Source organism: Dromaius novaehollandiae, chromosome 11 (genome assembly GCF_036370855.1).
Source record: "Dromaius novaehollandiae isolate bDroNov1 chromosome 11, bDroNov1.hap1, whole genome shotgun sequence".
NCBI lineage: Eukaryota > Metazoa > Chordata > Aves > Casuariiformes > Dromaiidae > Dromaius > Dromaius novaehollandiae.
This window is the reverse complement of record NC_088108.1, coordinates 23,260,171-23,283,473: the sequence shown is the minus strand read 5'-3', so window position 1 is coordinate 23,283,473 and position 23,303 is coordinate 23,260,171. Positions and strand designations below refer to the sequence as shown.

The window sequence follows — 23,303 nt, the reverse complement described above, 5'->3', positions numbered from 1 at the left end:
AACAGGGGAGGCCTATGAAAATCCTAGTTCACTGTAGCAATAGCAGCGCTGGGGGCTGTTACTGCTGCAGCAAGTGCTGGGGCTGGGAGGTTGTGGTGCAAGAAGGCAGCGGGTGGGGGTTTTCCACGCGTGCCTCCCCTTCCCGGCCACCATGCAGGGCCCCGCTAGCCCCTTCTCCTCCCCGAGCGACGGCACGCTGCACTTTCAGCGGCAGCAGTGTTTTCCCTACCGCCCAGACGGCCTTGGCGTCCCCCTGGTCTTCTGCCAGCTGCAGCTCGTACTCCAGGCAGTGGGACGGCGTCTCCCCACCCGGCGGGCTCCACGCCACCCGCAGCTCCTCGGAGCCGGACACGGACACCACCAGCCCCTCCGGGGGCGACGGCTTTGCTGGGAGGAAAGAGAAGGTCAAGTGGTGCAATCAGAGGGATCCTCGCGGGAGCGGACTCGGTTCATCGCCACCAAGGCTGGGAGCCGCGGGGTTTGTTTGCTCTCGCGCATCGCGGCGGAGACCCTGGCTTGTGTCACGTACCCAAAGCTGCACAAGCAGCACGTGGCAGCACTAATGGAATCCAGAAATCCTGCTGCTTAGGTCAGGGCCTGCACTGCAGGACTCGCTATTTATTCTGTGACATTAACATCTCGGCAAAGGCACCAGCGCAGTACGTGCCCTAACCGCGGGTGAGTACGAGTGGTAGGTTATGTGTCGTGCTGTGCTCTGCTTGCTCTCCCCACCTCCGATGACTCTGCAACCCACCTTTGCTTTTCGGCCGTGCACCCGTTTCTCCGCCGCTCGCTACTTGCTCTAAACAGCAAAGCCCAAAGGCCTCCCTGGGGCTCGAGCAGCGGTTTCGATCCAACGGCAGCGGCCAAAGCCACCTCTGCCGTGGTGCCACCAGGGCAAGACCTCCAGCACTGTCTGCTGGGGAGAGCTTGGACGGGGGCTCACGGAGCCACGCTCAGCCCTTCCACCCGCTCAGCCAGGGATGACCCCGATGGCTTAATTTCTCGTTTCTTCTCCAGTGACAAAGTCATCGGGGCACTTTGCTCATTTTCAAGCATGGATGTCAGGTCGCGTTCCCCCCGCCGCCCCCGGTGCAGGAGGGGGGGCCTTTGCCGCACGGCAGCCGCCCGGGTCCCCAGAGCCTGGCTGAGCGCTCTGCAGTTAGTACCTAGGTTTTGGAGGCGAACGGTGACGTACAGAGGTCTCAGCAGTGTGGCTGCCGCCGAACCGTTGACGCAAATGGTCAGGTCCTTGTATTCTGCCTGGCTCAGATTTTGCAATGTGCAGCCGATGTTTACACCACGATCCTGAATATAGTCATCACATTGCTCAGCGTGGTCCAGGCCCTCGTACCTAGAGGTGCGTTAGGAAAACAGGGGAGAAAAAAAGAAGAAAAAAAAGCAAGGGCGGTAAGTATTTGCAATATAGCTTTTTTTTTTTTTTTTTTTTTTTTTTTTTTTTTAAAGAATGGTTGGATGGGAGTAACTGAACCGAAGCCATGAATATCTCCTACATCCTACCGCCCTTTGCTTTTGGAAGTGACTCCGAAGTGCATCGTGTAAGACATCTCATCGCCCAGAGGCCTGTTGTGGGAAAGGTTTGGGGAGAGAGAGCTGGCAGGGGAAAAATAAAAACAATTAGCATGCACACATGGCTTGTGAGGTTGTTTTACAGGCTGGGCTGGGCCGGCTGCTGGCACGCACGAAGCCTTCGGCGATGCCGTGGCGCGAGCGGAGCAGGGCCAGGACCCAGCTGTGGTGCTTATGGCATCAAGAGCCACCGACTCCGGCGTTGAGGCAGGGGTGCGGGTTGGCAGCTGCGGCGCGAGCCTACCCCTCTCCCAAACTCGTTGGTTTGGGGGTTTCTCCATTAATGGTGGGTGCTGATAATTCATCACGAGGAGGCAGGCTTTGGCATGTCCTTGGCACGCTGCGCGACCGTCCTGGGAGCTGCCAGCATCGGCTCCGAAAGCGCCTTGCCGGGTTAACGGGCCGGATGCCGGGAAGCTGCTGCTGGCCGCGGGCCGGGTGGATGCGGGATGGGAGCAGCCAGGGTGACGCAGTGTCTCGCGCTCCTGAGCATCCACCCCTGGCAGCCCTGCTGGGTGGCTGCGCTGCAAAAAACCCTCCAGCCTGTGCTCCCGTGTGCGGCGTATCAAAGCAGCCGTGTAATGCCTTGTGCCGGGTCAGCGGACCTGGCCTGTCCTCCTGGACAGCACAGCCTGAGCTCGCATGGCTGAACACAGCCCTCCGCACGTACCCACATGCGGCTTTTTGCTCTAACCTCGCCCGCACTGCAGCACGGGCAAAAGGTTTTTGCAGGCATCAAAAGCTCTGACTTGACCCCGCAGCCTCTCCCTGCTCCGTGCCTCATCCCTCCTCTCCGGCCGGAGATGCGCAAATGGGTGGTGACCGCACACATTACGCTCAGGCTGCCAGAGTCGCTGCTGGCCCCATCCTGGAAATACGAAGTGCTGTTTTGCATCACCTTTTAAGGCTCCCTCGGGGGGTACCGCCCTTGCAGCAGGGCCGCATCCAGCCTCTGCGCTTGGAGCCTAATGAGCACCTCCTGGCACGGCACGGTACGTGGGAAACCGCTGCGTCCCGGGGAGCTATAAAAATTAACTCACAGGGATCAAAAAGATGCCGCGGCTGCCTTCCCACCCACTCTCGTTATACAACGGGACCCAGATGCAAACCTCTGTTTTCATTACAGGCAGTTAAACAAGGGTGGTTTTTTTCAGGACCAAATCATGAATTTCCATGGTTTTCTTCAAAGAGACCTTTGTGATTATTAACTTGCTTTTAAATCGGTGTTGCTGCTTTGAACAGTATTTCCAAGAACAATATGGAAACAATTTTTAAATAGCAGCTAGCTTTCTGCCTACACGTTGCCCACAGGCAGGCAACCCAAGTCATCCTTACTAAATGAAGCGTTTACTTTGGCCAAAACCAAAGTCATCTAGCTCTGTTTTTCTGGAGGAAAGAATTGCTACATTCAGTTAAGCAGCAGCATAAGAGGAGCAATGGAGAACCACACGTTATTGCTGCACTTCGGCAGCACGTGTCTCTCTGTGAACTGCGCTAAGGCTATGAAAATGTAATTGAAAGGTAAAAGTGTTGGCCAAGAAGTCCTGCTCTTCACGTAGGGTTCACTGAGCTCGGTGACCGCCTGCCAAGTCCTGCGCTGGGGAAAGGGGCAGCCAAAATGCTCGGGGTATCTTCAGCAAAGGCAAAAGCACAAGGCAAAGCCGGGCGGCGTGTGGCGTAATTTGGGGTTTGGGCTTTCCGGGCCAGAGGGCACATGCTGCCCGGGGCACCGCTGCTGCGAGCAAACGGACTTCCCGCCCGTTCCAGGTGGATCACGTAATAGCGCTGCCAGCCAAAACATATTTGCCATGGCACTTTACTACGCTGCGCGATTCAAGAGCGGCTCCCTTGATTGCTGCCTGGGTGTTTTCCCGTTTTGCTAGTACCTACCAATAATACAGTCCGTAATGCGCCCCACGGGGCGCGAGGAGCCCAGGCTGCCACGTGCACTTGAGGTATTCCCAGTCGTGGTAGATGCAGTGAAAATCCTTAACTTCTGATTCCAGTTTGCCTGTCAAAAGGGAAACAACCAGTGTTTAGGAAGGTACTATTCAGGCTGAGCAAAAAAAAAAAACCCATCATTTTACAGCTTTGAACAACAGCGCATTGCAGTCAGAAGAGGAAAAGCAAAAAAAAGGCCAGTCACCATAACAGCTAGTAATAACATAGACAGTAAGATTGCTGTTCAGCAGTGGTGCTCCAGCCGGGCACCCCAGCGGTGTCTGGAGAGGGGCAGGACACGAAGCAATGAGAAAGCGGCAGGAGACCCAGCTGCTGCTTCTGCTTCTCCCTCTTGCCAAAGCCTCTCCACACCCGGCTGCAGGGAACTCGTTTCAGGCCCCGGGGAGACGAGCCCCGAGTGTTGTACACCGCAATGAGCCCTGCAACGTCTTCTCCAGCCACCGAGCCCCAGCCCAGCAGCAGCCCAAGCTGCACGAGGTACCAAAGGCCAGTCCTCACCTTGCAGCGGGACCTGGAAGGTGCCGTGGATCCATTCGCTTTGAACCTCCACGTCATCGGTACATGGGCCTTCGAGCAGTGTCTGTACCTTCGCTTCAGCAGTCCTGCTGAGGTCAAAGCCAACTCTCAATTTTAATTTCCTAGTAAAAATAACCTGGTTGAAAGACAGACTTTATAAGCACCTCTTTTGCCTCTAAGTGGGCTGCACAATTTACTGTCAGTGCTCCCGCTCCAGCTGCTATTAGGCTCAGCTTTATGCTTTAATGTAGAGTTTCTTTGCATGTCTATCCTGCTTGTCCTGCCCTGGGCTTTTCCAGCACTCCTGTTCCTCACTTGGCCGCTCATCACGCGGCAGGTGAGTGTCCTGCAAGGCACTGAAACAGGGCCAGTAAGTCATGTCATGTCTGGTAAGTCATGTCATGTCATCTGCAACCATCTGGGAGTGCTGAAATAGCTAGTTGTGTGTTGCCCTGTCAACCAGGGAGCAGCTTTCTCCCAAACTGGTGCTGCCTGACCTCCCTCGCTGGCGTCGAGTCCCACCACCTGCCTGGACACGACCAACGATAGGAAAGAGCAGGCTGTGGCTCAAGGGACATCTCCCCCAGCCAGGAGCACCCAGGAGGAGCTGCGGAGGATGCCAACATGAATAACACCGCGGCACTTGTGCGTGCGGCGAGGTAACTGGAAGCAGAAGGGAGGATGTGGTTCTGCAAAACCACCGGGCTTGCAGGGGTGGTTCACATGGAAAGCACAACCACCCTGCCAGGCCTGGCCGCTGTCCCAGCGAGGAGCAGGAGCCAGCGTGGACGGCACGTACAGCCCTTCGTGGCATAACTTTTTGAGCACTCTCTGAGATATATATATATATATATATAATTCTCCCTCAGATTTGGCAGTCTCCCTGCCCCTTTACAAAAGAGAAAAAGAAGCTGGTGTGCGTTACAGCAAACGCAGAGGCAGCAGGAGTCACGCTGACCCAGAGGAGACAGCAATGGATTGCAAAATTAATACGGCTGTTGCAGCCGGAGCTGCAGTGGGGTGGCCTGCGGTGGTGCGGTTGTCACCCATCCCAGTGCCTAAGAGCCCCACTGAGCCATGTGTCTCTGACGGGCAGCCCTGGCTCTTGCTTCCCATGGCTTTTTTTTTTTGTTTGTTTTAAAAACAAACCTAGATGACGTTTGTAACCTCATCTAGGGTCAAAGTTTTGGCAAGGTACCAGAGGTGGTTTTGGTCTACCTTTCAGGTCTGCCTTGCATGAGATACTTTGATTTCTGGTGCTTCCGGGAATTCTGCCTTTTTTTTTTTTTTTTTTTTTTTTTGTTACTGCATGTTTTGCTTGATGCTTTTTAAATGTTGGTTCAAATCGTCGCAGAAGTATTGGCACAGCTGCACGCTGCTGCATGGCTGGCAGGGTGACTGGCGTCACGGGCGATGACAACCTCCAGAAACCAGCCCCCGCGGGCGGTGGGGGCCCAGCACCGCTAACCCGGTGCCGCACTTCCCTGCCCCGAGCAAGCAGGCTTTGCAGGGCTGCTCCTCTCCCTGCTCCATCTCCCTCCCAACCCCGCAGCAGCTCCCAGCTTCCACGGGCTCCTGCAAATATTGCAACACCCCTTCCTGCACCGCACACATCTGCTATTGCCCTGCTACCCAGCAATGGGCTAAAATTGCCAATTTTATCGCAGAGATGAGCTAGAGTCAAGCATATCTAAAAGACAAAAGTAAACGGGAATTAAAAACACTCTCCTGGCTAAAGGGAATGTTAGAACATTAGGATAATTAATGAAAATCAATCTTATTTTTATATAACGCTTTGCATCCCAGAGGATCTGCTGGCATGGTATGAGTTCCTGTTCGAGCCCTATAAAAGTTCAAAGCACATTCCCATCTGCTAAGAGATTCAAACCACTGGCCCCATAGGCTGGAGTCTGGCTTTTTCGCAGGAAACCTTCATACTGCAAGCTTAACCCTATGCAAGAACTAAAGACAGAAAAACAGCAACACACTGAAAAGGATTTAACTGCACTTTGTCTTACCTTCCAGTCCCTGTCGCCTGCGTTACGGTATTCAAACTTGTATTTGACTGTGCAGTCGTTGAAGGTTTGCACGTTGAGCGGGGGCTTCCACTCTACGTCGAGGGACCCCAAAAGCCCAGGATCGGTGATCTGCAGATCTTGTGGGGGAGCAACTACAGCGAAAACAAAGCAGGGGATAAAAACAGATGCCGATGTAAAGAAAACAAACAAAAATGTCATGAAATTTCATCATGTGATAAATGCAGCTGCGGGGATGGAGGGAGTCAGGTCCGGCACGGAGTATTTGATAGCCTCTTACCAGCAAATATGCCCAAGCTCTCCTCCCGCCTGCCTGGGCAAGCCTGGCTTTTGCTGGTGCTCAGCAAAAACAGGTCAATGCAGTTAAAGAGGCACCGAGAGTGCCATAGCATCTTTGGCACTCCCTTCCAAGTTGGGTTATGCAAAACTACTGTCCTGCGATGACCCTTGAGGTCCTGCGTTTCCTCACTCTGTCTCCAGCTATTTACCAACAACCGTGATGACAAATATCGCTGCAAACTTTGCTGTCAGCACTTGCAACCAGCTTGGATGACAGAGCACAGCATGCTGCTGGGGGCTATGTATTCCCGAACCATAACAGACACCCGTCTTGCTTTGACTATTCTTTTCAAGTCCATTAGAGATCAATGAGAAAGAAGAAAAAAAAAAAGGTAAAGAAGCAGAGAAGCAAAAAGTTAGAACAAAATCATTCTCATTTTGTGCAGCTTCTATCAGCTATATATATAAAAAAAAGTGCCTTTACAGACAATCTGGCTTTTATTAAAATATTGTAAGTTACTGCCATATGTTAATAAAATAGAGTATCTTTTGGACTATTTTCATACTGAGAAGATATACTTCCTAAAAGCTCCGCTCTTTATTGAGAATTCCATTCACATGACATAAAGCTATTGAGACTAATCAGTTTTATTAGCTCAAACTAAGCCAATTTTTTGTAACATCTAAGGTCATTTTTCTCCGCATACACTATCTAGAGGCAAAGTTATCCGTCTGGGTTTGTACATATTCTTTACATGATACACTTTTCTTGTGGGGCTCCGGAGCCCTTCTCCTGGCAGCGTCCGTCTGGCGTTGTCCCCCTTCCCCGGTGGGAGCCTGGCCTCCAGGACACAGCCTTTCCTGACCCCCTTTGTGTGTCTCGGTCAAGGTTTACACCATTTTTCTTCCTTTTTTTCCTTTTGTTAAGCCTTTATGAAAGTAGACCCTGAGAATACCTTTCAGTGGAAGACAACTATATAAATCAAACTTTAATGGGCTCCTCAGAGACTTTGCAAAAAAAAAACCACTGAAAGATTTATTCTTCCAAACTAAACCCTCCCAAATGAGACACACTATAGACAGCGGTCTTGAGATCCTGCACTTCCAAGCATAGAAAGCTCCAAAAGAAAGAAAGTTGTTGCGTTAGATGGCAAAGTGAGGTATCATGGGAGGCTATTGAGGGTGGTGCTGGGGCTAGGAACAGTAAACTATAGTAGTTTGGAGGAAAAATGAGCTTTTCAGTATTTTCTGTGTTACAAGTGGAACACTTTCCCTCCCACCAGATGTTAGTGCTACGACTGCAGCCTGCGTTGGGAGGGTGGCATGGGCTTGGTGCAGCTGCAGGGATGAAGGTGATGGCCCCGCACGTGCAGTAGCTGGTGTTCGAGAACATCTGGCAGAGTCCCGTGCTCTTGCAGGAGGAAGGGGCAGGATCACCCTGCTGCGAGAGGCACGGGAGGTGGGAGCGGGGGCAAAGCGTGCTCGGCCCTGGGTCTTGGAGCGCCTCAAAGGTGAAGCAAGGACATCTCACCGCCTCCTGGGTCTTTTGCAAACATGCAAAGACTCCAGAAAACGGGGGCGCAGCATGAGCAGGATATAACTTGAGAAGCTGCAGCTGCTAGAAAGCAAATGAGTGACCGTCCAAGAAAGGCTATTTCCACACATGCCAACAAGAGAGGAGGAGGAAGGCCAAGGGGTGTTCCTTGTGCACCAGCAAGCCCCACGCCAAGAGCCCCGCTGGCACAGATATGGGGGGGGGGGGGGGGGGGGGGGCAAGGCGCGAAGCGTGAGCGTGGCTGCTGGCGTGGATTTGCTGGCACCGCTGTCGGCTAGACTGTCCAGGAGGTTGGAAACGTCCTCCTGGGTAGATAAATGTTGAGCCTCAGAGCTGCACGAAGAAGCAAAAGTGTGCTAGACTCCATTCATGAGTCCGATATGAGGCTTTCAAGATTCAAGTAGACTGGTCCAAACTAAACTTTTGCTCTCATCCGCAACAGTGACACTCTGAAGCCTCAGTCCACCCTGGGCTTGACCAATCAATCAGGAGCATTTTTCAAAACGATCGCAACTATAAACACCAATTCTTGCAAAATAAATTTTGACTAAGGTTTAGAGGGGATGGAAAAAGCTTCCTTTTGGAATATCACTTGCACTCTGGAGTTTAGTTTTCTTTTAAATGTCAAGCACTGCCTCCCACAGTTTCCCATTTCTAGGTTATTTCAGGACACGACAGTATCACTCAGGTCATTTGCGCTGACCCCAGCACTAGACATAGTTTACTTTATTAACCAGTCTGGAGGGAAAGCTACTGCTGAATATTTCCTGAAAAAAATACCTTCTTCTCTACCTTATTTGCATTGCAGTGAGCTGCATCAGTGCTCCACAGCAGCCCTGTCTCTGAAGGGGACCTGTCAGGTCGTGCTCTAGGTGCAGGTAGTTGCTGCATGGACCAGTCAACAAGTTTTATTTAACAGTTTTCGTTAGGACGCTTTTGGCTTTGACTACAGCATCCACGAGGGTCCCGGCAGAGACCGCCGGCCACCGAGTTCAGCCTCTGGCGAGCAGGGTGCACCTGCACTGCCATTTCCAGGGACAGCAGCTCACTGCGCAAAAATTGTTGCAATAAGAAAGTATTATTCTCAGTGTATGAGTAAGGCTGGTGCCTAGCACAGCCTGCACAGCTGGGCCTATACCCAGGAACATTTATGTACCGAAGTGGTAGGTAGCCGTGACACCTCTATAGCAAACAACACATTTGCCACGTGGAAGAGGCAGTTCCTGCTCCCTTGGCCGCTATTGCAAGGTTTCCACTCAGCACACACTATATTTACGCAATTATTTAAATGTTTCTTAATCAGCCACTTGCTGCAACATAGAGAGTTTCAGTTTAAGGACTGCTTTCCTCAAAAGCCAGAGCGAGCGTGCAGCACGCAGCAGGTAGCAACCCGCAACGGCCACTGCTTTACCTGACGTGTGGTGGGAGGAAGACGCCAAGCAGCCCCGCACCAGGATAACGGCGAAAACGCAGAGCCACCGGCGAGCCATTTGGAGGTAGGACTTCAAAGATTCGCTGCAGAAGGTGCTAGAAAAGCATTCATTCGATGCATGCACGAGGAGGCTGGAAAAACAAAACAGAATTGAAAGGCTTCAGCACGCAGATGGGGCCCTGGAGTCCCCTCCGCAGGGCGAGCACAACCAACCACCTCATTTGATTTTCCTCGTTTACCAAAACTGATTAATCATTTCCCAGAGGACAGGGGTTTTTTTTGCAACTTTTGGAGATGGCAACACACAGATGACTTTGGCCTTGTTTGCGATTGTTTCTGGCTAGCTAAGCACATTCTCCAAAGGAAAGTCAGGCTGCACTTAAGTCATGGAACAGGCTGCAGCGAGCCTTCTCTGGAAAGAGTGATGTGGCTGGATGACCCGCCGTCCGTCAGCGGGGCCCCGATAGGAAGTGCTGGTGACCAGTGACATTTTCACCAGAAAACGTCAAAAGGCAACACCTAGTCCTTTCCTCATCCAACAAACAGAAACATTTTGTTCAGCTCTCTCACAGCATTTGGCTTTGGGTAGCTTCTTCCTTTCAGGCTTTGGTGACTGCAAAGAGAAAGATACGGAGGAGAAAGACTTGGTTTTTATTGCATGCTCCAGAAAAGAAAAAAAAAAAAGAAAAAAAAGAAGGAATATTAGGAATTGTATGGAGGGTGCCTTCTTAGTTCTTATAATAATCTTTGAAGGGGAAGTTTCTTTTCCTGAGCTGGTCTGCTGGAGAGAAGATGGGGCGGAGAGGAGCAGCGCTTCCAGGCACCCCGGCACTGCACTTTGGTTCAGATTTCCTGCTGAGGGCGGCCAGGAATCGCTGCCGCCAGCAATGTCAGCAGCACCTGCCTCGCCTGCTTCCCCATGCCAGAAAAAACACTTGCACCACAGGTAAAAGGAATATGTGTAAGTGTAGATATAAATAAACCGATAAGTAAATAAGTACATATATATATCTCAGTCACTCTATCTGAAAGTTTGAGGCCAATGCTTCAGCTCTGGTTGTGCAAGAATATGGCAGCACCTACCTGAGACCATGCAATACATGACTGAGCTTATTGCAGATAAGCTCAGTATTAAACAGCCCACACAGCCTTGGCTATTAAAATCAGACTCCTAGGCTGCACTTTGGCACGAACAGTTACTCCTCACCGCTGCAGGAGTGCAACCTGCTCCTGGACAGTGTCTGGACGAGGTTGTGGTGACAACATGCAACTTCAGCCACTGCGTGACAATGCGAAACTGGGGGTCTGCTGAATGCAGAGCTTCACATCAGAGGGATGCGGAGAAACCTGAGGACTGGGCCAACAATAACCCTCTGAAGGTCACCCAGGGGAAGTGGAGCCAAGGGTCTAGAGGAGGCAGGTTGGGTGGGGGAGAAGGAGCGACTCTGACATTATCCAGAAATCTCACGAGCAACAAACAGCACCAATTAAAGATACACAGCAATCTGAACAGCTCATGCTCAGTTTAAATAAACATCAAATTCCCCCAGAGGGTCCACATAAGTGTAAACAGTACTGGGATTTTTCCTGCTTTCCTTTGAAATGGGAACACAGGGAGAATTTCCACGGAGACCCAGCAACTGTGAGCAGTTTGTAATGCACCAAAAGCAACATAAAACAAAACTGCTCAGACTTGGCGTACGTGCAAGTGCCTGACTCAGAGACCAAGTAATCCAGCACAAGGAGGTAACGCTGACAAGCGCTGCGAGCCGAGCTGGTTCGCACAGCTGGGACAGGCAGCAGGAATTACAGCTGATGAACACCACCACCTAAATGGGAATTCTAGTGGAGGAAGTGTTTTCGAGTTCCAGCTACTGTTGATTTTAACATACACACATGATTTCAAAAGGCAAGTGAAAATAAACAAGGGATTACATGGAAATGCTTAAAACCCATCCAAATGCTCTTACCTGGACCTCTGCTAAGTGTATTAGAGCACGCATGTCTCCGGAGTACTGCTCTCCTCGGCCATCCCTGAGCTGCTCTGCTCAAAACTTTGCTTTTCGTAGAGTTTTGGAGGGTTTTACGAGGAGGGCAAGTGGTTCAATCTTTCTCTTCAGGGATCAGATGCCGCACTGCAATGTTGTAGCACCCATCAGGCAATCAGAGGCTTTGCAAAACTAGCGGCTTAGACACCAGAAAGACCATTGCTGGGATTTATGACATGGTGGTGTTAATTACTGCTGTAACCATGCTCAGCTGGTCATTGGTATGTTTTAAATAGTTCAGTGATTCATTAAAACGAAAACCACATGGCATAACAGGTGGAGGCTGCCAGGCTCCTCCCTCGAGCCCGGGTGCAGGCACCCTCCTGCCAGCTGCCTGGCCACCTGTGAGCCCGAAGCCTCCTGCAAGTGGGTCCGTCCCCGTTCAGCCCACCACGTTGCCTCTCCCTGAGCTTTCTGGCTCTGCTTATCTAGGAGCAAAGCCAGCCACTCCTCACAGGGCTCTGCTTTGGGTCCTGCTCCAGAGCGGCATAAAATTACCCCCTCTCTCCTGCGCAGGAGTCCTGCTTGGTGTGTGAGCGCAGCTGGTGACCAAGACCTTTAGGTGTTATCTCATTTTGCTGTTTGCACCATGGCTTCCTGCCACCACCACCCCGCGATCCCTCCCTCCTTCCCGGTCCCTCCTCGGCCCGTGGGCGCGCGGCGGCAGCTCCAGCCCGGCGCACCCGTTGCGAGGAGGGTGCACGGGAGCCGCACCCGGCTTTGGCCCACGCGAGAGCTCGGGTACCAAATCTACCTTGCTGCTCTGCGTGCAAAAACAGATGAGTAAACAATCATTATTCACGTTGCTGTGCTAAAGGATTAGCCTGAAATGCTGGGTGGTACGTGGGTGGTTTCGTCCCCTTGCTGCCTTGCGTGAGTCAAGGGCCGCTGATTGCAGCAGCTCCCCTCCAGTGCCATAACGAAGGACGTGCCGTAAAAGCAGAGCCGGGGCGGCTGCGCCTGCCCCGACAAGCAAGGGGCTGTGGCTGACGCCGCAGGCACCTCGCCCAGGTCCAGAGTCAGGGATGTGCAACTTATTGAGAAACACGAGCAGCAGGAACAGAGGACACGCTGCTTCTTGAGATGGAAGCCACCCGCGAAGCCCCTGTGCAAGGCCTGCCCGTACGGCTGTTGGAGCTGATGGCACCTGAACGTGTCAGCCACCGAGAAGGTTTCCTGCTCGCCTCTGCCAGTTTTCCTTTCCGTTTCACCATGTGCAAGCACCGGCCTGGGGGACAGGTCCGCGCCGGTCCACGCATGTGCAACCCAGGGTCTTTTGGGAGGGGGGTGTCATGGGTGGGCTCCCCTTCGCTGCAGTCGTGCCGCACTGTCCAAATGCTTCTTCCTTTCCACCAAGTGCAGAAAAACATTCCTCGCTGCTGGTAAATGCATGGCCTTGCTTTCGGGCTTATGCAAGATGAGGATATAATTTTGATGTATTTTCTTTGTGCCAGCTATTTAAGCAGAAAAGGTCGCACTGGAGAGATCATCTGAAACAGATGAGGAGCATTTGCCAGTAGGGTGAATGCCAGTTCCAGAGTGCTAGAACTGGGTCAGTTCCTGAGAAAATTAGGATGGAAAAAGAAAAAAAAAATAGGAAAAGAAAAAGAAAAAGAATTGGTGTTTGCAATAGGACTCGACCATGCAGCAGCGGCTTGGCCGGTGCTCGGGCAGGGCTGGAGCATGCAGGGAGGAGGGCAAAGCCCTGACAAGTGCCGGCACGTTCAGTCTCCATGTGTGCTCCTGCAGAGCTCCTGCTTGGATTAGCTCCCTTTGCAAATTTAAGACCTCTCCCCTCTTCCATCTGTGGTGGCCCTGGTACCTGGTCCCATCCAGCGGGAACACAAGCCCGGTGAGAGCGGTCACGCCAAGCCCTCCCCTCCGGCACCGCTTGCTGTTCATCGCTCGCGGGATTGTCTTGGTTTGGCAGCCGGGTGAGCAGCTCCCGGCACCACCACGTCCCGGGGCAGGAGCTGCCGCCAGCAACGTTTCTGGAGTGAATCACGGTTCCCCGAGGAACCCGGCTGGTTCCCGTGGCCTCACAGCTCTTCCTAAGAGTTCAGATGGTGCAAATTAATAAAAGTGCTGAAGCCCCGTGAAGGCAAGCTTGTAGGGGTGCCTCCGGGATGAAGACGAAATTTCCAAGGGCAGAGAAGTCCCTGGGCTCGGTCCTCGTCCTCTGACAGGTTCACTGCACAGGTGTGCAGAAATTTAAAAGCAATCCTTAAAAAATCCACTTTTCTTTGAGGAATTAAAGGAAACATAACATCCTTGCTAAATTTTCTGATCGCAAACGTCAAAGTGGTTGGCGAAGAGAGCATTACCAGAGCTAAGGCAAAAAAAAGAAAGGGCCCAACTCTTTTTTGTTAAAATATATTTGATGCATTCATCCCAATTTTGCTAAATTGTTTGTGTCAAACAATTCATAGCCCAATTTGCATTAAAACATTGGCATTTGCCATTTCAGAGGAAAAGCTTTCAATGTTTCAATTCAACTTCGACATTCAGAAGCATCTTCCAGTTCTGCGAAATACAATTTGAAAGGCTCCAGCGCTGAACGAGACACGTGGAGATCAAACAGCGCGATTCATCTGAGCCGACGCGATGGTTTTGAAATTGCCAGTGGGCTGAAAAAAAAATCGATGGCTTACAAAAGCCTCTTAATTGCCTCGTGTTTCAGGGCCCAAGGCTGCTTTGCACAGCCTGCATGAAGCCGCTCTGCCCGGGGCGCCGGAGCAGGAGCCTCGGCGATGCCAAGGCTGCACGGGAGCGGGTTCGGTGGCACCCGGAGACACGCTGGCAAAGGGGCGCGTGAAGAGGTGGTGACAGGCGGCTTGTTGCAAGAAAAAAAGAAAAAGTCCCCTCTTTGCATTGCTAAATTAAACACGTCTGGCTTCCCTGGGGTGCCAGGAAGCGCTGGAGGGAGTCCAGGCTCTCGCGCAACGCCGCAGCCCAGATGCCCCCGACCGACCCGCTGGGTCCCGGGATGCAAATACACGTGTGCTGAGGCCCGGCGGGAGCACGGCTCGTGGTCCCCTGCTCCTCCCGTCACCCAGGGGCCATCCCAGGGAGCGGGATGAGCTTGCGTGGAAAGGCTCTGGTCTTAAACCTCTGCCCAGCACCGATGGAGCTGGCACCAGCTCGGCCTCCGCTGCCCCAGCGAGCCGGCGCGAGGCCACGGTACCAACGGCAGCACCGAGCTGGGCTCTGCTCTGCACCAGGCAGGCGACCGCGGCCTCTCCGCAGGGCTGCATGGGCTCAGCACATGCGTTTTCAGACCAGAAGGGGCTTTTAGCTTTTCTTCCTTGATTTCTTGTCTATCTCGGGTGATAACATCTCGCCCAAGGGCCAGCTCTGCTCCCCCGGCGGCTCCGCTTTGGGCCGATCTTTTTGCACCAGGATTCCTCCCCAAAAGTCACTTTTTGCTCTGGCCTTGGTGCTTTGCTCTTTCTAAGCTGCTACGCCACGTTGCATAGGGCTGCGGTAATTCCTGCCACTCTCGCTTGCAGGTTGCTCCAGAATCAAACCAACAGATAATAATTAAAAAAAGAAGCGTTGCAATGAGTCATCATGGAAGCAGGGACGTTTCAGGCTCCGCGACCTCGCGCGGCCACGCTGCTGGTGCAGGGAGGGCGGGCGAAGCGGGTCCCCGCGCACGGGAGATGCCACCAGCCCCTCCGCAGCCTTGCAGGGCTCGGGGCTCTCTGCTGCACAGCACAGCGCAGCGCTGGCAGGGCGAGGTTCCCTTGCCCTTGCCTTCAAACGCCAGTTAGCCGCCTGCGCGGGAGAGTTTATCAGCGATCTTGGCAGCAGCCCCTTTGGCACGAGCACCGCGCGGCGGGAATACCGAGGGAGCTTTTCCGTGCCGCACCGTGCCCCGGGCTGGCGCGCCAGGATCGTTATCGCAGAGCGGCCCTTGAGCTGCCCCCAGGGATGTGCAAAATGCCATTGCCCCTGGCGGAGGCTTTGCTGGGGCGCGGGGCACGTGCGGGGGGTCCGCAGCACCCGGCCGGCTCTGCTGTGCCCAAGCAGCAGCACAAACCTTCACGTCTCACGGAAAAATCCTGCTGGTGCTGAAAGGCGCTTTGCTTACCGTTTTATTAAAAGCATAACGGTTGGGCCAATGCTCAACAAAGCAGAAAGAAATTCCTAAAAAGATTCCCCCGAGAAGGCTGAGCATGTTTGGCATTTGCAGATGTAGCACGGAGATAATGTGATGCCCCCCCCCCCAGAGAGCAGCGTTGGAGCAGAGAGCACTTGGCCGGGGACGGACACCGTCACCCGCAGGGCTGCCTAGCTGCTGGCGTTTCTGATCGGCAAGGCAATGCCCATTTAGAACAAGCCTATGTTCTGCTAATCCTACTAAGAGCTAAATATATCTACCTATAAAAGGAAAAAACACAAGGAGACATTTAGGGTAGGAATAGTCACAGAATGTGGCTGGCAGGAGATGGGACACATGCACCAGTTTTAACAACAAAAGTGTAAAAACAAAGAAAATAATCATGCCCATCTGCAAACCTGCACTCAAATATCACCTTCAGCTCCCTGAGCAGATGCAGCCAAAGTTATTTCAAGAATGCAAACATCTTCACAATTAGAAAAGAAATAAATACTGGAAAACTCTTTCAACTTCATGTAGCAATGCTGGTATCCAGAGATCGGTATTCTGTATCGCACCTGAGCAATCTTGTGTTTTGAGAACACATGACAAAATAAAATTGTAAAGCAAAGCAGACGAACTCTCCCACCTACCCCACTTGGCAAAATGCAGCAGAGTTAGTTGCTGAGATTTAATGCTGAAAATATAGTCATGGCTTACCATAACGTGGCAGGAGTTTCCCGTGAGCCAGGTAATGCACAAGCCGAAAATATTAACTAACTGCAACAGAAGAAAACTGGAACAGCAAAATGAAAGAAGTCGTCCTGCATACACTCCTGCTCCTGGAGAGCAAGTTCCCAGCAGCTGAGTCCGCACAGCCAGCCTGAAAGTGGCTCGTGCATAGGATGCACACGAAGAAATAGGGAGCGGAAGCCACACGCCTGGCTCGACATCCCCTCCCGGCCAGCGGCGCGAGCCCAGCTCGCACTCGTGGGGCGTAGTAAACAGCCCCGCGCCAGCGCTCGGGGGATTTTCCTGCCACGAGAGGTGTTCTGGGCAGAAAACGCTGACTTACGCAAAGCGTCTTGTGGGAACGCGCCGGTTCCAGCTAACTTGTGACAGATCCCGGCCTGGCGGCCGGCCAGCTCGCGGGCAGGCTGCTCTTAACCCCGCGCTCCCGGCAGCCGGCTGCTCGCCGGTGGCCGCCTCCGAGCTGGGGCCGCGCTGCGGGCGGACGGGAGCCCTGCAGAGCCCGGCTGGGCTCCGAGGGCGCCGAGCTCCCGGCCCCGTAACCTGCAGCCCGGGGACCCCTGCGGCTCTGCACGTCCGGAGGTGAGGCTCGGCGACCGAGCGGGCAAGTCTCCGCAGGCAGCCCGGCTGCTGCGTTCGCAGGGGGGATAAACCAGCGCGTGAAAATAAAACATGTCAAGTTTTCTGCACTGGGAAATTTTGGACTCGCCTTCCCCTGGGACCTTGCAAACTTCATGAGGCTCCTTCTCACCAACAAGTAGCTTCGCTCTGTCGTTCTTTCCCATGAAATAGGTTTTGACCCAAGTCCTGATCATTCAACTGCTGCCCCCAGACAGAAATGCAGCCCCCGGGGAGCAGGGGGGGATTCCCCAAGCAGTTAGAGGCAGAAGTGACGCTGGTGGGATGCTGCGAATTCACCATCGGGATGGTGACAGCCGGCGCTGCTGGCTCGGCTGTACCGAGCGCCTGGAGACGCACGCCGGCTGCCAGGGCTGCTCCGCGGGGGCTGCAGCTACAGCTGCTGCTCGTCCCTCGCGCCCAGGGGATGCTTTTGGGTTTTGCCGGTGAAGTCAGACGGAGGTTAAATTTCACTGGTGTAATTTGCCTTGTGGGTATTCAACAGGAAGTTTGCTCCAGGAGGAAGGTTGTGCTAGCCTTTTCCCACAGCGGTTCAATCCCTGTACGTGCTCGGGAGCACACACGCCTCAGCTAACAGGGAAAAGACAAGCAGAGGAAGCCCCGGGGCACCCGGCAAGCGGCTTTGCAGCCCCGTCGTGGGCCAGAAGGGCGAGGGACGGGACGTGCACAGCCCTCGGCAGGGCGGTTCGACTAATCCAGCTCTGCCATGCTCAGAAAGGCAGAGCCCTGCTTGGAAAAGTGTCCCCTGCCAGTCCCAGCAGGAGGGACTGCTTCTGGCTGCAGATGCTCCTGGGCGGCCAGGAGCAGAAGCTGGTGTCAGATAATTTATCAAGAATTTATGTCACTGACAAAAAAGCAGGTTGACATCACCTTAGGTCACGCTGCTCTAGAAGAGCACGGAGCATTGCCAAAGCCGGAGCGCTGGCCAGACCGTTCCCCCTGGCTTGTCCCAGGTGGGCACCTGACTGGGGCTGCTTGGCCCCACGGAGAGGCTCAGAGGACAGTGTTTGCCCCAGCCACAGCTTTTCCTTGGGACAGCAAGACAGAGTAACACAAAACTTTGATATAAAACAATAGTGTTTGATTCGCCATGGATAGAGGAGTGCTAAATTGCCCAAGTCTAATGTCATGGAGAACATGTTAGCGGTGCAGTGAACAGTGAGGAGGAACAGGAGAAAGCGTGGTTCTTATTCAAACAAATACAGTCCTTCCGCTCCTGCCAACTCCCAACACTCAGACTGGCTCCCTCTTCCCAGCTCCCTCCCAGTTTTGGGCTGCCTCAGTCAGGTTTGGACTTTGGCTCACCACGGTGGTTTCGGAGAGGATTTGCTGCGGAAAAGCATGTGGGAAAAGCCTTCGGCCAAAGCCAGTGCCGTCGAGTCCTCCTGCCCTTGCGCAGGGTCGGTGCTGCCAGCCTGGCTCTGCCCGCGCACGGCCGACCGAGGGGGCTGGCAAAGGTCCCTCTCCCGAAACGTCTCTCCATGGAGCTGCAGCCTCTTTGCGGTTCCCCGATGCTGTAAGTGCTCTAAGTCCTTTTGCCACTGCAGCCTGCCGTTCACGCTGCACATCGCTGCTTCTTGCTTGGTGCTGGCTTAACAGCAGCTCAGTGACTGGTAGGAAACAACTGGTGTTTGCCCCAGTCTCCTGCAGGCAGGGCTCGACAGCTGTAGGGATGGCTTGGGCATGTCGCTCGTAAAAATGTTAGCTAACAACTTATCCCTGATTTTCTTAAGTCTAATGCTCGAGAAATGCAGAACTCCTAAGGGCATAGGCATTTGTGGGTGTCTTGGATTCAGCTCAAAGATCATTGCACTATTTATTTCGTACTTGTTCAAGTTTCGGACTTTCACTGTCACTCTACTCTGCGCTTAGGGCTTGTCCTGCATTACTGAGGGCTGACTGTGTACGCTTGAGTAATACCTGAGTAATACTATAATGATGTACAATGGGAAAAATATTTCAAAAGGCTTTAAGATAAATAAAAACAAATCATAATCAACATGTTAATTAAATGCCCGTAACAGAAAGGATTTCAGCTGGCTTAGGGAGACTTCCCTTAACAGGGAGAAGAAAAATAATGATTTCGACGACTGAATCTCAGCAGCTTGCCTGGTTTTGTAAAAGCCGTTCCTTAAACCTATCGGTGTGGCAGCCTGCGTGCTTTGAGAGCGGAGTCGCACCCACCTAGATTCCTCCTGCATTGACTAAGCAGCATCTTTCATATGTGCTTTCAACCCAAGAACGAACATTAATCTCGAAGAGCTACCCTCTTCTGCAGCGTCTCCCAGGCTTCCTCCACGGCCTCCCCAGAAAGCCCCCACGCACACGCCGAAGGAACACGAGCACAGGCACGTGCACGCTCAGGCGCTTCCTTAATGAAGTCATAGTTCCCACTAACTCCTCAAGATAGGCAGTCCCCTGAGCCATGTGCTGGCACAGCCTGACTCATCATTTGATGCACTTCGTCGCAAGTCAAACTGAATTTAAATAAGTTTTGAAGAAAACCCAAGTATTTTCAGGAACAGGCTGTCTGACCCCTAGTCACACTCGCACCGAAATAATACAAAAATCCTCCTTGCTGTCTGCCTCCTGCTGCAGGCCTGTGCCCTCTGCAAGGCCAGAGGTCAGAAAGCAGCATCACTATTCTGATGAAAAACATGGTTAACAGGAAAATTGGCTCTCCTACAGCTTGCTTCCAGGAACACTATCAGAGGTTGCAAGGCAGGTCTAGAGCAAAGGCTACAGAGGAAAGATAACAGATATACTTCTCTTCTGGGCTACAAGAGCGTACTAACATCACGGAAGGCATTTCGCAGTGGAAATTTCCACAGGTAATAACGCGGATATAAGGCAGAAGTAGGAAAAGGCTTCAGGAGCGTTTACGCCTTCAACAAAACACTGATTTTAATTTACACAAAAGTGTTTCTAAAAGACGGACAAATGTGTTCTTTGCTCTTTTTGGAGGCAGCAGAAATAAACACACAAGCTAGGGAGAAGCCAGCACGCAACACAGAAGTCTCTGAAAGCGCCCACAGCGTTACGTCCCGACTCCGCTGGAAGAAGAGAGCTCCGCACTCACCGTTGACCGGCAAAATCTTCGTGCTGAAAAATCCAGACCTGTGAAAGGCGATGCTCAGCCGCACGACGGTCACCTCCGCGCAGCCTCGGTAGCGGTGAGGATCGCTTCTTCCCCCGGTGGGTGCTTGGACCTGAGTGCCACCGGGAGCCGGGGCGGCAGGTAGCCGCAGGGGAGGTTGTCGCCGGCTCCAGAGGGCTGAGAGCTGCCGGTGAGGACGCGTGACGCTGAACCCACCTCCGCGTGCTGCCTTGGGTCTGCGGCGCTCGGGGGGGACCGGAGGAGGAGAGGGGAAAGAGGGGTGGAGGGAGACGAGCGTGAGCTGCCCGTAATGAGAGGTGTGTCACTGCAGAGGGAGAAAATGAGCCAGATTGCAGAAGAGGAAAGCTAGGAAGGACCGCTCAGCAGAATAGCGTTCAGGTACTATCTTCATCCTAGGGTAAAAACAGAAAGCAAATAGACAGCCCTCTCCTGCTTTAACGAGTTTTAACAGCTCAGATCATTTCAGTTTGAAATTTCTTTCCTAGTCCTGTTTTAGAGCATTTCTGGTCTCCAGGAAGACTTTTTGCGTGTGCTTGTTGCGGGACCACATAGCATGACCTGTGTGGTCAGAACCATGAGCCTAACTAAACCAGGCAGTATGGGGCAGGGTTAAAATGTCTTTGAACTCATTTATTCCATCAAATTCTAAGCAGAACATTTGACAAATCCACCAGCAATAGAGAGGCATTTTCATTTTGGTACAGTTGAAAATATCCGATTGCACTCACTTCTCGAGACCCATCACCCCCTCTGTTCTGCCAGCTGACAGGAGTGTATGCATGTGTCCCCTCCAAGTCAGTTAAAAAAAAATCACTGGATTTGGTACAAATTGTCTAAAGTCAGCTGGCCAGCCCCGTCTTCCTGAGGAGACATCCTTGGGAACCCCTCAGCCAGCAGAGCAGGTCAGCAAAGCTGCGAAGAGACACTTGCTAGCCAGCTCATAGCATAATTCGGGTTGCAAGGCACCTCAGGAGGACCTCCACACCAGCCTGCTCCTCCCAGAAGGATCTGACACATCAACAGGGAACAGTTTTGAAATTGAAGCAAGAAAGGTTTTAGTCCTAGAACATGTGGACTTTGTTGAGGCAAGGCTTATAGGGAAGGCAGGTGCCGATCTCTAATTTGGGGAGGGTGTTCGGGATGCTGAGAGCCTAGTGACACGCAGACTAGGCAGTACTGATGGAAGGTGATGGAGAACTGAAACCCCTTTAGGCTGCCCTTACCCCTATCAAGATGCATATTTTCAATGCGTGTTTGTTCCACTTTGTTTGTTTTTCATGATGGAGGTTTCCAACGGGTAATAACTTCAGCAGCTTCAAGTAAGGGCATTTTGGATAAACAAGCAGAAAAATGACAAACGGCAGAATGTTCTGTACTCTTGGAGATAGAGCACAGGAAGAGACTTCCACAACAAAAATAGAGCAGGTTCATGTTTCATAAGCAGCAGCTGGGCTCAGAAGTGATTATAGGAAAATGCAAGTTGGGAGGGACCTCTGAGGCCTCATCTGATTCACCTCCTGCACAAAGCAAGGTCAGCTGCAAGATCAGACCAAGTTGTTCAGGGCTATATCTCAGCTGATCTTCAAAATCTTCAAGGATGGAGACTGCATAATCTCACGGGGCAACCTGTTCCACTGCTTGGCTATCCTCGTGGGGAAAGCACTTCTCCTAGGAGGAGAGGCAGAGGGAGCAGAGCTTGGTCAGCCTGGAGAGGGGAAGGTTTTGGGGAAACCTAACAGCAGCCTACCGGTGTCTATGAGGAAGTTATGAAGATGACAGAGGCAGGCTCTTGACCGTGGTGCACAGTGGGAGAATGAGAGCCAATGGGTGTAAGCTGAAACAGGAGATGTTCAGACTGAAGATAAGAAAGAACCAGCCCCGACCACGGTGGGGGCCATCCACTGAAATCCCTCCAGCCTGTAGATGTCTTTCTTGTAGTGAGGACCCAAAACTGGATGCAGTATCTAGATATAGTCTAATGAGCACGAACTAAAGGGGATAACCACTTCCCTTGATCTCCAGGCTGTGCTCCTGTCAATACAGCCCAGGATGCTGGTGGCTCTTGGCTGCCAGGGCATGTGCCATGACATCTGGCTTGTGCCCACCAAGGACCCCCAGCACCTTTTCAGCAAAGCTGCTCCCCAAGCAGTCAGTCCCCAGCCCGTATTGCTGCTGAGCTTTATCCTTCCCTGGTGTTCATGCATAGACTGTAAATTGAATTTTAAGTCACTGGAAAGGCTGTTGAAGATTAACATTTTCTTTTTTGATTATTATGTTTCTATGGATTGCTTTGTAGTTGTTTCATGTGCAGCTAAGCTTTCTGGTGCACTGATGAGCCTGCATTCCTTATAAATGTCATCAAACAGATGCAGTCCATCAGAAAGTTAAAAAAGTCTGTGCATTTTTACCAATTTAGATATTCAGTATAATTAGTCAATTTGACATCAGTTTGTTGCTGCTTTTAAAAAAAAGACAAAAAATTTAGGTAAAAAATTTTCCAGTTAAGAAAAACTAAATTTACAATTCTGTGCATAAGGTTTTCCTGGTTCGTTTGAAAGTCCAAGCACGAAAAAGATGGGAGAAGGTTCCTTTCTCCATCTGTACCTGAGGGAACAGCCAGAGGCTGTTGTGTTTCATAGATACCTTGAAAACACACTGCAGCAATCTGAGTTTGTTTTTAGTTACAACTGAGTTTCATTTTCTTTGCTTTGTTAACATCTGGAAGGCCCGATGTTCTAATCGAGTGAAATGAAGTCCTAATTTTGGGACACGTCCTGAAAGAATGAAGTACCTTTTTCCTAAATACAACAAGGTTTGTCATTTCAGTTTATATATTAAACAGTACTATTATATTCACAGTGAAAGCACTTTGTACAAAGTGTTTTATGTAAACTACCAGGAGGAGCACAGGTCAAACTCAGCCTGTACGGTACAGCTGTTTCTAAGAAGCCAGCAAATTTAAAAATCGGCAAAGGGAGCTTTGAAGTCCCCAAACACACAAAAAAGCCTGATGATGCAACAAACAGGCAGTACTGCGGTGCCCAGCAAACAGGCAAGCATGGGACCGCGCACACAAGGGCAAGAGCACTGCGTAACAAATGAGGCCTGATTAGTGGGGATGTGGTGCGGACACCTGGGAACAGCAAGTCTGCCCACCACCTCTCCTCCGCAAACCTTAGCTTGCCAAGACAGGAGGAGGAAAGTTTGACTCTGATGCTATTAACCTGTCTTTCACCTGCTCTCCGTCCTGGTACGGTTTTGTCTCCATCATCCTGA

At 52.1% G+C, this 23,303-nt stretch overlaps 1 protein-coding gene and 1 long non-coding RNA gene across 4 annotated transcripts in view; one reads left to right on the top strand and one right to left on the bottom strand.

Moving 5' to 3' along the window:
• IL13RA2 (interleukin 13 receptor subunit alpha 2) overlaps positions 1-20,140 on the bottom strand; it is a 25,134-nt gene extending 4,994 nt beyond the window's left edge. The window contains exons 1-8 of one of the 3 annotated variants that reach the window (XM_064518371.1): positions 16,241-16,733; positions 11,341-11,505; positions 9,350-9,501; positions 6,087-6,238; positions 4,051-4,204; positions 3,481-3,601; positions 1,170-1,354; positions 230-387 (exon numbers count right to left, since the gene is read on the bottom strand). In XM_064518371.1, coding sequence (XP_064374441.1) covers positions 230-387; positions 1,170-1,354; positions 3,481-3,601; positions 4,051-4,204; positions 6,087-6,238; positions 9,350-9,428 — 849 coding nt within the window. In that variant the 5' untranslated portion in view covers positions 9,429-9,501; positions 11,341-11,505; positions 16,241-16,733. Of the gene's footprint in view, positions 1-229; positions 388-1,169; positions 1,355-3,480; positions 3,602-4,050; positions 4,205-6,086; positions 6,239-9,349; positions 9,502-11,340; positions 11,506-16,240; positions 16,734-19,988 lie in introns of those variants that run through there. The other 2 variants (XM_026111096.2, XM_026111095.2) reach the window with 2 other exon arrangements.
• Positions 18,210-23,303, top strand: LOC135329567 (uncharacterized). The gene is made up of 2 exons (XR_010391087.1): positions 18,210-19,740; positions 19,874-23,303. It is a non-coding gene; the product is annotated as an uncharacterized LOC135329567 (long non-coding RNA).